This window comes from Bos grunniens, chromosome 16, assembly GCF_055505025.1.
Source record: "Bos grunniens cultivar Pamir isolate PY7600 chromosome 16, Bosgru_T2T1.0, whole genome shotgun sequence".
NCBI lineage: Eukaryota > Metazoa > Chordata > Mammalia > Artiodactyla > Bovidae > Bos > Bos grunniens.
In genome coordinates, this window is record NC_141180.1 from 81,042,488 (window position 1) to 81,056,673 (window position 14,186).

Consider the following 14,186-nt stretch of genomic DNA (forward strand, 5'->3'; position numbering starts at 1 on the left):
AAACTAAGTCAATAAAAATTATCCCTGAGAAAGACCTAATTGCAGACCTACAAGACAAAATCTAATTCACAATGCTCAAAAAATACGGAAGATGTGGAGAATGTCAGAAAAATGATATAAGAAATCTAAAAAGAGACTTCCTTGGTGGCACAGTGGATAAGAATCTGCTTGTCAATGCAGGGATGCAGGTCTGATCCCTGATCCAGGATCTGTGGAGCAACTTAAGCCCATGCTCCTGAGACTGTACTCTAGAGCCCACGAGCAGCAACTCCTGAATCTGCATGGCCTAGAGCCCACATGCTGCAAGTACTGAGCCCACTGACTACAGCCTGTGGGAAAGACAGGAAATCTCTTCAAGAAAATTAGAGATACCAAGGGAACATTGCATGCAAAGATGGGCTCAATAAAGGACAGAAATGGTAGGGATCTGACAGAAGCAGAAGATATTAAGAAGAGGTGGCAAGAATACACAGAAGGACTACACAAGAGAGATCTTCATGACCCAGATAACCATGATGGTGTGAACACTCACCTAGAGCCAGACATCCTGGCCATGTGAAGTCAAGTGGGCGTTAGGAAGCATCACTACGAACAAAGCTAGTGGAGGTGATGGAATTCCAGCTGAGCTCTTCAAATCCTAGAAGATAATGCTGTGAAAGTGCTGCACTCAGTATGCCGCAAGGAAAACTCAGCAGTGGCCACAGGACTGGAAAAGTCAGTTTTCATTCCAATCCCAAAGAAAGGCAATGACAAAGAATGTTCAAACTACCACACAAATGCACTTATCTCACCCACAAGCAAAGGAATGCTCAAAATCCTTGAAGCTGGGCTTCAGTAGTAGTCAACTGAGAACTTCCATATGTTCAAGCTGGTTTTAGAAAAGGCAGAGGAACCAGAGGTCAAATTGCTAACATCCACTGGATCATTGAAAAAGCAAGAGGGTTCCAGAAAAACATCTACTTTTGTTTCACTGACTACACTAAACCCTTTGACTGTGTGGATAGCAACAAACTGTGGAAAATTCTTAAAAGAGATGGGAATACCTGACCACCTTACCTCCTTCCTGAGCAATCTGTATGCAGGTAAAGAAGCAACAGTTAGAACCAGACATGGAACAACGGACTGGTTCCAAATTGAGAAAGGAGTACGTCAAGGCTGTATATTGTCACCCTGCTTATTTAACTTATATGCAGAGTACATCATGGGAAATGCCAGGATGGATGAAGCACAGGCTGGAATCAAGACTGCAGGGATGAAAAAAAAAAAAAAGACTGCAGGGAGAAGTATCAATTACATCACATATGCAGATGACACTACCCTTATGGCAGAAAGCAAAGAGGAACTAAAGAGCTTCTTGATGAATGTGAAAGAGGAGAGTGAAAAAGCTGGCTTAAAACTCCACATGCAAAAACTAAGATTATGGCATCTGGTCCTATCACTTCATGGCAAACAGATGGAGAAACGGAAACAGTGACAGACTTAATTTTCTTGGGCTCCTAAATCACTGCAGATGGTGACTGCAGCCATGAAATTAAGACAGTTGCTCCTTGGAAGAAAAGCTATGATAAACCTAAACAGTGTATTAAAAATCAGAGACACTACTTTGCCAACAAAGGTTCATCTAGTCAAAGCTATGGTTTTTCCAGTAGCTATGTATGGGATGTGAGAGTTGGACCATAAATAAAGCTGAGCACTGAAGAACTGATGCTTTTAAACTGTGGTGTTGGAGAAGACTCTTAAAGAGTCCCTTGGACTGCAAGGAGATCCAACCAGTCAATCCTAAAGGAAATCAGTCCTGAATATTCATTGGAAGACTGACACTGAAGCTGAAATTCCAGTATTTTGGCCATCTGATGCGAAGAACTGACTCACTGGAAAAGATCCTGATGCTGGGAAACACTGACGGCAGGAGGAGAAGGGGATGACAGAGGACGAGATGATTGGATGGCATCACTGACTCAATGAACATGAGATTGAGTAAACTCCAGGAATTGGTGATGGACAGGAAAGCCTGGCATGCTGAAGTCCATGGGGTTGCAAATAGTCGGACACAACTGATCGACTGAACTGAACGACCATGTTTATCAACGGAAAATGGTCAATTCTTCCACAATTATTTACAGCACGAAATAATCACAACCAAAATCCCAGTAGAGTTTTTCAACAGAAATTGGCAAGCTGATTCTGAAACCTTTATGGAAAAGTTGTGATGTGTCTTGCTCTATGTAGAACAAGTTTACCTTTCCTCACACATTCCTAAGTAAATCTTTTAAACTACAAAACTATCTACATTTATAACTAGACAAATAAGTATCATTTCTAACGAGACAAAGACTACTTCTTGAGCATTCTTGAGGCTTGATAGGTCTTCCACCAACCTGGTGAAACTGAGGTTGAGATGTCTGGATAATTCTAAAGTTGGCGTTTAAGGCCAGGTACGTGGACTACCAAGGTCACCTTTCCCTCTTTACCACACTGCTTTCCCAGCTCCCCAAAGACAAGGACTAAATTAAAATTTTTTCACTATGTCTAACACACAACATCTTAATAAAAGCTGACATTGGTAAAATAGAAGCCATATCTTCCCAAATTCACCTTACCAAGTATATGATTAGAATAAAGCTTTTCTTGGGAAAATCCTCCCTTTCCCACTCTACTCCTACCATCTCTGGTTTAGTAACACAGTTCATCAAAAGGAAGCACTTTTTTGTTATTAATAATTCTCCCTCACTCCTCTTCAATTCTCAGCCAAGCAAAACATCTCAAACTCAGATGGCCCTGGGAATGAGGGTACTCTGCTAATATTCCAGAGACAGTAATTTCTCCAGACATGATGATCCAATAGCATTTTTCTCAGAAATTCTTTTAACTAAGGAAGTTTACTGTTTTACAGAATAACATCGGTCACATCACTTCATTTGTATTCTCTCATATAGGTCCAGGTTTGCCAACCTTCTCAACTATGGCATTTGACAAATCTTCAGTAAAACAACTAATCCCCTCCAAGTTTAAGAGGTACTGAAGACAAGTAACCCTGTTCTGACACTGTACTCAGTTACAATGCTTCAGCTGTAAGTAACAGAAAACCCAATCAGGAATTTTATCCTCTCATATAAGAAGTTAGGTGGCAGGGAGTTTCAGAGCTGACTCATTCAGTGGTGCAAAGTCATCGAAGATCAAATTCTTCCATCTCTCTCCTCTGCATCCTTAGGATGTCGGCAATCATTACCTCACAGGATCCTCACAATAAGCCTGTGCGTTTCATTAATGCTGCTGCCTGATGGTTGCCTGGTATAAGGAAAACAATTTTCTCACAAGTACTTTGGAAGGCAATTTAAAAATACCTACAGAGTTTTTTTTAATGTGCATATCCTGTGATCTAGCAATTCCACTTCTAAGAATTCATCTCAGGAAATGTTAAGTGGACAAAAACAGGCATAAAAATGTCAATTACAATCTTTTTTAACAGCAAAAAATAAGAAGCAGCCTAAAATACCTGTCAATAGGATGTGACTACTTAAATTGAGACTCATATATTAGAATACATCACAGCTGTTTAACATGGAACTAGGTACAAGTTTTGTTGATAACAGTGAAGCCGCAAAGAACATGTGTACATAGATGAAGATACCCATGACACTACAAAGGCAACAGGGAATTCCTGGTGGTCCACTGGTTAGGACTTGGTACTTTCACTGCCAAGGGCCTGTGTTCAATACCTGGTCGGAGAACTAAGAGCCCACAAGCTGTGTGGCAAGCCCCTAACCCCCTCCCCAAAAGGCTACAAAAGCAATAACAGATAAACTGGACTGCATCAAAATTTGGAACTGTGTATTAAAAGACAATCAACAGAGTGAAAAGGCAGCAAATATTTGCAAATCACTTCAGAATACATAAAGAACTAGTACAAATTAACAACAACAAAATAACCTATTTAAAAATGGGAAGAGCACTTTATTTAAGACATTTCTCCAAAGAAGACATACAAATGACCAATAAACACATGAAAAGACACTCAACAACACTAATTATTATGGAAATGAAAACCAAAGCCACAACCTCACAACCACCATTAGGATGACTGCTCTCAAAAGCAAGTTTTGCCTCTCCAAGAAGAATCCACAAGGTTGCGCAAGTGTAGCAGAAGCATCAGACCTTTCGCAATTTGCCCTCCGAGGAGCTGGTACAGCTGTGCAGGCCCCAGCAACTGCTGAGCCAGGCCTGGCGAGGAAGCGGCACTCCCTGCTACAGCACCTATGTAAGGCCGAGGAGGAGGCACCACCCAAGGAGAAGCCTGAGGTGGCAAAGACACCTGCAGGACACGCCATCCCACCTAAGACGGGCAGCATGGTGGGCATCTACAAAGGCAAGACCTTCACACAGTCACCTACACAGCCAGGTCAGCATCAGGACCACTCCTCTGGCTTCATCCCCTTCAAGTGGCCTGCCTGGCCGAAAACGTCACAGACTTCTCTATTAAAAAAGTTGTTTTACCAAGGAAGTGAAGAAATTGAATCCTCTGTGCACTACTTATGAGAAAGTAAAATGGTGAAGATGCTGTGGAAAATAGTTTGATGGTTCCTCAAAAAAAATTGTAAGCATATGCTCAGAAGAACTGAAAGTGGAGTCTCAAAGATGCACAGCAGCATAATTTACAAAAGTAAAAGAGTGGAAGCAACCCAAATGCCTACTGCCAGTTAAACGTATAAGCAAAATATGGTATACATACACGCAATACCATTCATCCTTAGAAAGAAAGGAAATCCTGACACATTCTACACGCTCTATTTATATGAGGTACCTAATCAAACTCAGAAACAGAAAGGATGATGGTCACTAGGGGCTCAGGGGAGGGAGGGGTGACAAGTTATTGTTTAATGGGTCCAGTTTTGATTTTTGTAAGATAAAAAAGTTCCAAATATTGACTGTGTAACAATGTGAATATACTTAACATTACTGAGCTGTACACTTTAAAATGGTTAAGATAGCAAATATTATATGTGTATATTTTACCAAAGTTAAAATTTTTAATTAAAAGAAATTTTGAAGTACAAATACCAAAATGAGAAACCAAGCTATACATATTAAAAAAGAGCTCAGAAGGCATCCAACTCCTAACCGTGGTTTTTCATGGAGAACATTGATGGGGAAAGGGGGGATTTGTTCTCTGCTCTACATCTTTCCGTGTAGTCTGAAGTTTTAAAAATTTCACTGGATGTGTTTTTTTCCTATGTGGTTATGATTAGTTCTAATAGGAATAATAAATTAAGGAATAATTAATAAGGACAAAGATCCTGGATCAACCAATAACAGGAGATGGTGCTATTAGGCAAATGCCTGTTGTTATTTCCTGGGCAGTAATGCCTTAGTCTAAATTAGAGACCCACTCTCTAATCCTGAAACTGACAAATGTGACTCAAGAACAGCTGGTGCCTGCATATACAGAATTCCAGTGTTTTCCAACTATTCTGACCCTTCTTTCCCCCTGCTTACTACGAACGCCAGGCCTGAATCAGCACTTACTGTCTCAGAGGCTATTGTCCTCCCATCCTTCACTTCAACAATATTATGAGAGTTACTGAGTGGTTAGCAAGACCCCTTCAGAAACCAACCATTTCAGAAAAATAACTGCTCAAATACCAAGAGCTGTCAAGAACAGATTCCCAGCAGCACATACGAATAACCTTAATGAAGCAGACAGCAATGCCTTCTATAATACAAATTCTGGTTGGAAGAAAAGATCTACAGATTGTGGAAAAGTGCCACTTAAAAAGCAAACACCACAGGCTCCAGTACAGCAGGAAAGCAAGCAGGGATCTCTAAATACAGAGCTCAATTTTAAGTTCACTGTACCTTTATTTCTCACTATCATCATTTGCTCTGTCAAAAATAGACACTTCCATGTCTTGAGCCACTCAGAATGACCCACAGCAGGAACAGCTTTGCTTACATAGGGTGGGCAGGTCAGAAAGGCAGCATGGGGAAAAGAAAAAGCAGCCAGCGGGTTTTCTTAGGGATTATGTTGCTCCAGCTTTTATCCTTCTTCTCAGCTATTTTGGTGCCAAGAAAGCTGCAGGGAGGTCTTTGCTCTGCTCTCAAAAAGCTTTTCACCAGAAAGGCTGAAGCAGTCTCAGGGCTGCAACTCCCTCTGCTGCTTGAGGTTTTCTTTGCATGCTATAGCAGGTTCAATTGAATTTCCAACTTAAGACATGTTAAAAGAGCTAAACCAGCCCTTTATTTAGAAAACATGACCAAAAAGGCACAACTTTAAATAGAGTGGGACACCTAAAATGCCAAGTTCTAAGTTGGACTGATTTCTACGCTCACCTACAAATCTTCTCTACCTCACAAAGTGATTCTTTTACTCAGTTTAAAGAAAAGTTCTGTATCACCCTCACAGGCACTTGGAAAAACAAGAACTGGACTTTCTGGTTCTTCCTCAGCTACCCTTAGTAACACTGCCCATTATCAGAATTTAAGGCAGGTCTTATTCATCTTTCAAGATTCAACTTAAATAATACTTAGTACCTGGTATTGAGGCTATGTTTGTCAGTCTGTTTCACATATGTATTCAATTAATAGCAGATATTCAATAACCATTTAATATGGTTATTAGAATTCTAATCAGAACAACCCTGATATATTGGGGGAAGCGAGAACTAATGACATAATTTAATTAGGAAATAAGCAATTACTGGGGGAGGAACCAAAATCCTTGGAGATAAGAGGTGTTTCTTCAACTAACATTCTATTATTCTGCTTAACAGTAGTTAACAGTTAACCAGTGTTTCCTGTGGGTCTTTTTCAGATTACCAATCTCACAAAGTCTCTCTCTGGTTAACTCTTAACAGAACTCCTTTTTAATTAAAACCTTCATTCTATGTCTATATCCAAATATTCCTCACATTCTGATCTTAGTGATAAAATACACAAAGACCTCACACAGTAACTCTAACAGAGTGCTAAGCAGATACTGAGCCCTTATAATGTTCTCAACATAATGTGGCTAGAAGCCCTGGTGTCCCAGCTTCCAGAATTAGAACTGATGATGAAAACATATATTAGCACCATAATCTTTACTTTTGTGAACGCTCCCCTGCTACACCACCCAGTATCAGAAGTCACATCAGGCAGAATTCCTAGTCTTTGCCTTAAGGATCTACAAATCCCAGTTCTGTGAAAAACAGAATGTTTTTCACAGAAATGTTCAGGGCAAGTGCCATCCCTCAGAAAACTTTAAAATAAACACTAACAGCTAACGGTGACATTGTGTAAAAACTCTATAACTGGATAGAAAAAATAAGGTAAATATTTTGATAAAAACAGTCCCACAGCATTTATTGTCACCTGGTAATAACATAAGGGTGAGCAGAACAATATGAATACATGTTTTAGAACTACATCTCTAACAAAGGACACCTAAAAAAACCAACGGTATTGCCAAACAATTTCTCACTTCATCTGTCACTTCTAGTTGGAGACACTTTGGAGCAGAGTAATGTTATCTCCTTTTAGCATGATCCGACCTGCAACACAAAATTAAAAAAAAAAAAAAAAAAAGCCATTAATAGTCACTCAGAAAACTGTAACTTTTAGCTTCAGAATTTTAGATCGTTCTTGAGTGATTCTAAAAATGCTTTCTCGTCTGTGAAATTATGTGACATGTTCCAATGTTTGAAAGGCTGTGCATATCAGACCATACGCACTTTTCCAACAATAACCTAATGAAGGCAGAGAAATGTTACTTTATGAAAAGTACAGTGTCTGCAGACTAAGTGAACTATCCCAACATTTCCTAAAGCTGATTTTGCAGAAGCTGAGAAATGAATTTTTTAGGAACTGCAGCATACTATACAGAGAAGGCAATGGCAACCCACTCCAGTACTCTTGCCTGGAAAATCCCATGGATGGAGGAGCCTGGGAGGCTGCAGTCCATGGGGTCGCGAAAAGTCTGACACGACTGAGCGACTTCACTTTCACTTTTCACTTCCATGCATTGGAGAAGGCAATGGCAACCCACTCCGGTGTTCTCGCCTGGAGAATCCCAGGGTCAGTGGAGCCTGGTGGGCTGCCATCTATGGGGTCGCACAGAGTCAGACACGACTGAAACGACTTAGCAGCAGCATACTATAACCTCATTCTTAAGAGTTCTTAATAAGGATTTCATTCTGTGATATACAAACTTGTTTAAGTTTTACCTAACACTGTCTAAATCTGTTTGAGCAAAGGGCACTCTTCCTGAGAAATATCTATAAATATCTGCAGGAATATTGGTGTTCAATAGAACACTTTGAGAAATGTTAATCAACACCATCAGCAATTCCACAAGAAGTAATATTAAACCTGTTTTACAGAGTTGATATTACCATGAGCAATCAATACTTTGCAAATAATTTATAAATAATGTCAGTAAGGTGAGCTTGCACTTCCTGATAAGACACGTTTATATTTGAAAAATCCAGGTTTTCAAAAAGCCTAGGCAGGAAGAAGCTAAGCAAAACATTATACCACTCCCAGAATCTACTTTGCACACAGCTAAGATAAGGCTCAAGAGAATTCTCAGGGACTGGAAAAAAGAGGCACTTGAAAACTACCACTTTTAAAAATACTAGTGAGCTGTCAATTGGGGCATTAAACAGTTAAAGACAAAATGCCTAAATAAACCTCAACTTAATGCAATTTTAACAGAAATTATTTAAGCCTTGAGGAAGCCATAAATCCTAAAGAACATGGGTCAAGAAACTGACTTCACTATTCAAATATTTTAAAATTTCTACTATGTGGCATGCACTAAGTACATTAGGGAGCAAAACAGAGAGGACTCATGCACTAGTGGAGCATGTGGTCCAGTGGCAGACATTAACAACCCCGATAATGAATGTTTTACTACAAATGCAGCACAGCATACCCTCCCTCCATCCCCACCCCAGGCAAAACACCACCTAACCCTGGCAGGAAGTGGTATCTGACCTGAGTCTCAAAGACACAGGGGACAGCACACACAAAAATTTATGATGAGACAAATGTGCAGATTCCAAGAATTGAAAGAAGTGTGGATGGTCCTCAGAAAATGAAGTACAGAGTGATACAAAATGAGCAGAGGGAGGTAAAGCCAGATCATGAAGGACTTTGAAGGATATATTAAAGATTTTCTTATCCTATGAGCAACAGGAAGCCACCAAAGGATTTCAAGCAAAGAGATAACGAATTCAGGCCAGTGTTTTAAAAAGATGACTGGAGTCTGCAGAGCAAATTGGAGTTGCAGAGAAATTTATTAGTAAACTGAATAGAACTGGTCCCATTTACTACGGCAGGAAACACTAATATAGCTCTAAATAGTGTGTCAGGCATTGGAACTGAGTTTGATTCTGATATGCTAATTTTGAGGAGCCTTTGAGACATCCAAGTAGAAATACTGAAGAGGCTGAGAGAGGTCTAGAGCTACAAATGTACATTTGCAAGTCAACATATAAATATAACTGTTAGTGTAGTCTTGAGTACCTAGGAAATAATATTGAGTGACAGGAGGACTGAGAACCAAGACTTAAGCAACTCAAACATTTAATGGCTGGGTCCTAAAGAATGAATATATAGAAGTCTCAAAAAGGAACAACTAGTAATGAAAAGTGAAAAGCTGACTATAGTATCACAGAGCCAAATGCCATTTAGAGCTCAATAAAATGGGGACCATTAGATTTAACACCATTAGTCTTTGGTAACCTTGGTGAAAGCTCCCAACTGGAGAGACAGAAGTAGAAATGGAGTGAGATAAACAATAAGTGGCAAAAGATGATTAAGAATACACTACTCTCCCAAATAATTTCTCATATACAAACTAAATTTAAACATGAAATGAGTTGCAATTCATTCAATTCTGCAAGTGAATAAAAATTTCTATAATTCTTTGAGGCCATCTATATTCTTACCCAGTTGTTTTCTTGACTTTGTTTTAGAATGAATCTCTTCTGCGTCATCTAATACGAGGTTCATATACTCATCAAAACCCTAGAAAAATAAGTCAATTGACTGTCATCTTCATGTAAAATCATATCCAAACCATTCTAAATTAATATGGCAATATATAAAAACACCAAGTTCAGAAATTTATCTCTCCACTGATCTTCCAGCTGAAACACCACATCTCAAGCCTCTCCTTCCTTTTTTTTTTGGGAGGGGGAGTGCCCCACACAGCTTGCAGGATCTTAGTTCCCCAACCAGGAATTGAACCCAGGCCACAGTATTGAAAGCCTGATATCGTAACTACTTTGCCACTAGGAAACTCCCTAAGTCTCTTTTTAAATAACGACAAAAGAGGGAATGTACTTCAAATTACTTCTGGAACTTTGGGGACTTTAGACTTCATTAACTATGCCAAAAAGTCATCATTCACATCTTTTATAACCTACTCAGTACAGTGTGCGTACATATATTAATTTTCCCATGTTCCCACAAATACACTATCACTACCAACCACCGAGCTTGTTTTTTCAACTAACAAACAGGGGAAGGGGAGATTACCGACGGAATCTACTACACTGTCTCAAAGAAATACCAGACTCTAACACTTCCACCCATATTTTCTTTCTTTAAAACATTATTTAAATTACTCTGCTACCTTGGACATCCAGTTCTATTCAGGTATCACTAACCAAGAATTCTCATCTTTCTCCCTCCTCATTTTATTTATGATCCCTCCTTTAAAGACTAATACCATTGTTTAAATATTTTATAAAATTAATTTTCCCTCTCTTTTGTGAATTACCTAATCCCTATTAAGTAGAACAATGAGACAAGGACAGTGAGTCCTGAAGGACTTTCCGTGGGTTGGGTCTTTGATTTTTTTGTATATTGCTCTGTTGGCCATCTTTTAGGAAATTTTTTTCTTTGAACAACATGCTCTGAGGTAAAATATCATGACTTACAATGATACAGCCCTCTATCCGCATATTCACTTGCTCATAAAGCCACACCTGAATCCGCGATCTCTGAAATAATCAGAAAAACAGAAATGTTAAGAACTAAGTGAACAAAATCCAACCATTTTGGTCAAACAGACAAATACGGCTCCTAAAAAACTTTGACAAATAAAAGCCAAGACAAGTTACTTAACATGAAACATTCTCACTTAATAAATGCTACACTGGAACTAATAATATTCCTGTGTTTTTGAGACTCAATCATATTTCTGTTGCTTATAGTCTCTGTACATTTAGAGTGAAAATGTGACAAGATAGCAAAAGGGGCTTCTTTCTTATCTACCAGAGCAAACTCCAGCTGCAAGACAGTCTTCTCTAGCGTCTCAGTTTTCCACGTCTCACACCTAATAACCAGGAACGCGTAAGTTGTGTCCGACTCTTTGCAATCCCATGGGCTGTAGCCTGCCTCCTCTATCCAAGGGATGGAGCCTCCAAGCAAGAACACTGGAGTGCGTTGCCATGCCCTCCTCCAGGGGATCATCCTGACCCAGGGACGGAACCCGAATCTCTTCTCATCTCCTGCGCTGGCAGGCAGGTTCTTTACTACTAGTGCCACCTGGGAAGCCCTAATAACCAGGAGTGAGACCCTCAACTCCTGTGATTAAAAATTACAACAGCTCGAAATTAATGCTTTTCTTTTCTTTTTTTTTAATTCTTAAATTTAATAATTTTAAAACATGTGTTCCCCATCCTGAACCCTCCTCCCTCCTCCCTCCCCATACCATCCCTCTGGGTCGTCCCAGTGCACCAGCCCCAAGCATCCAGCATCGTGCATTGAACCTGGACTGGCATCTCGTTTCATACATGACATTTCACATGTTTCAATGCCATTCTCCCAAATCTTCCCACCCTCTCCCTCTCCCACAGAGTCCATAAGCCTGTTCTATACATCAGTGTCTCTTTTGCTGTCTCGTATACAGGGTTATCGTTACCATCTTTCTAAATTCCATATATATGCGTTAGTATACTGTATTGGTGTTTTTCCTTCTGGCTTACTTCACTCTGTATAATAGGCTCCAGTTTCATCCACCTCATTAGAACTGATTCAAATGTATTCTTTTTAATGGCTGAGTAGTTGTCACATACTAAAATTTGTCAGAACCACAGGAAACACATTTTCCTTCAGGGATAAATACTCTGCTCTGCCAGGTCAAATTTTGAGTTGATAAAAATCCCTCCAAAGGAAAGGGAGTGAAAGGGTTTAGTGAAAGGGTTCACTAAATCCTCTGAACCTATCCCTCCAATCTTCCTTTTCCAGTGTCTTTTCTATCGATAAGTGTGTCTCCACCTCCCAAAGTGCTTAGCACACCACCTTATGACCTAGTAAAAGCTGACTGAAATTTTCTTCCAGTGTCTCATCCTGAGGTGCCATGGAAAGGTTCCAATGTTCTTGCCATAATCCCAAGGAAAGTACCAATACCCAAGTGCCGCTATCATGTCAGCCAGTAATTACTTTTCGAAATTAGTAATTTTGGTCTTGCAAAGTAGTAACAACACAGTTCTTTGCATGCTTGGAGTTGGCATGGCTGTGTTAGGGGCTCAGTCATGACCAACTCTTTGAGACCCCATGGACTGTAGCTTTCCAGGCTCTTCTATCCATGGAATTCTCCAGGTAAGGATGCTGGAGTGCGTTGCCATTCAGGGGATCTTCCCCACCAAGGAATCCAAGCTGGGTCTCCTGCATTGCAGGAAGATTCTTTCCCGTCTGAGCCACCAGGGAAGCTCATGGCATGGCTACATACCATTTTGTCACATTAGAGCTTTCCTGGCACTCCTTCTCCTCAAGTGCCCTCCCAATCTCCAGTTTCATTTTTTGGCTCTAGAACAATGATCAGACAGAATGATACAAACAGCCAAATAAATTCACCTTTAACTTAAAAATAACAAAACAGACAACAACTTACATTTTGCAAGTATCTGAAGATGAGATTCTGCAGCAGGAGTTAAGGAAAAAAAAAAAAAAAACCACACGCAAAGCATAGACTCTGCTTCCTGGAACTCGTTAAATCTACCCGCATCTCATTTTTCTGAACGCGAACTCTGTGCCTAGGCAAAGAAAGTGCCCAACTAGGTACCCACTGTTGCTGTTCAGTCGCTAGGTCCTGTCCCACTCTTGTGACCCCATGGACTGTAGCCCCCCAGGTTTCTCTGTCCATGGGACTTTTCAGGCAAGAAGTCTGGGGTGGGCTGCCACTTCCTTCTCCATGGGATCTTCCCCACTCTGGGATCAAAAATCCCGTCTCCCGCATCGGCAGAAGGATTCTGAGCCACCTGGTAAGTCCAAACACCCATTAGGACATCACTAAATACTATAAAGGAATAGCTCCCACTCTCATCTTCCTGGAGTTTCTTCCGCGCCGAGGTCTCCCTCCCGGTGGAAAGCAGTAACACCCGCTTTCAGTCAGTATATAATTAAAGTCGTCTTCCCCGCTCACCCCACCACTACCGCATTCTCCAACGCAGGGTCTGCCCGAGCCTACCTCCCGCCCATAACTGGTTCTTCAACTCCCCGCGCTTTCTCCTAGCCTCGGCCGCCCCAGGGGCTCATGGGATAAGCGGCCGCACTCCGCTCCCTCGGGCCTACCCCGTCTCCTCCTTCGCCCCTCATTTCCCGGCCCAAAGCTCCTACTGCTCACGCATCGAGCAGGATACGATGGGCTGCACCATCACCTTCTGCACCTTCTGGCCCTGGCCCCGGTACGCCATGCTGGAAGCTCACAAGCACCACAGTGCTCCACACTCTCTCTCAGAAAGCAACTTCCGGAACAACGAGCCGGAAGCGGAAGTGCGTGATGCTCAGGCGGCGACGTGGGCGGTTCCTGGGAAATACCTCTCTAGCCACAGGAGTCGGTTATTTCGATGCTCCAGAGCATCCCGGGGAGGCCGCACGGCGGCGACTCCGTTTCGGAAGGCGGGTTGGTCCTGCAGCGCCACCTGGAGGGAAGTTGGAGGGGGAGCGCGGCTTCGATTGTGCGGCGACCGCGGCTGCCCATCGCGACTTCGCTTTTGAGTCGGTTTTATGAGCCGGATCGTTCCCCCGCGTTCAGATCAGATCAGATCAGTCGCTCAGTCGTGTCCGACTCTTTGCGACCCCATGAATCGCAGCACGTCAGGCCTCCCTGTCCATCACCAACTCCCGGAGTTCACTCAGACTCACGTCCATCGAGTCAGTGATGCCATCCAGCCATCTCATCCTCTGTCGTCCCCTTC

At 41.4% G+C, this 14,186-nt stretch overlaps 1 protein-coding gene across 3 annotated transcripts; it reads right to left on the minus strand.

Moving 5' to 3' along the window:
* Positions 1-7,311: 7,311 nt before the first annotated feature.
* On the minus strand, positions 7,312-13,743 carry SNRPE (small nuclear ribonucleoprotein polypeptide E). Of its 3 annotated transcripts, none has more exons than XM_086345765.1 (5): positions 13,647-13,743; positions 12,881-12,907; positions 10,923-10,985; positions 9,927-10,005; positions 7,312-7,526 (listed from the first exon to the last, which is right to left on the minus strand). In XM_086345765.1, exons 1-5 carry the CDS (start codon positions 13,680-13,682, stop codon positions 7,471-7,473), a joined length of 261 nt encoding a protein of 86 aa, XP_086201891.1. In that variant the 5' UTR covers positions 13,683-13,743; the 3' UTR covers positions 7,312-7,470. The 3 variants fall into 3 exon arrangements, with proteins under 3 accessions (XP_086201891.1, XP_086201889.1, XP_086201892.1); XM_086345763.1 differs by having other exon boundaries at positions 13,629-13,743; XM_086345766.1 differs by lacking the exon at positions 12,881-12,907.
* Between the last annotated feature and the right edge of the window lie 443 nt (positions 13,744-14,186).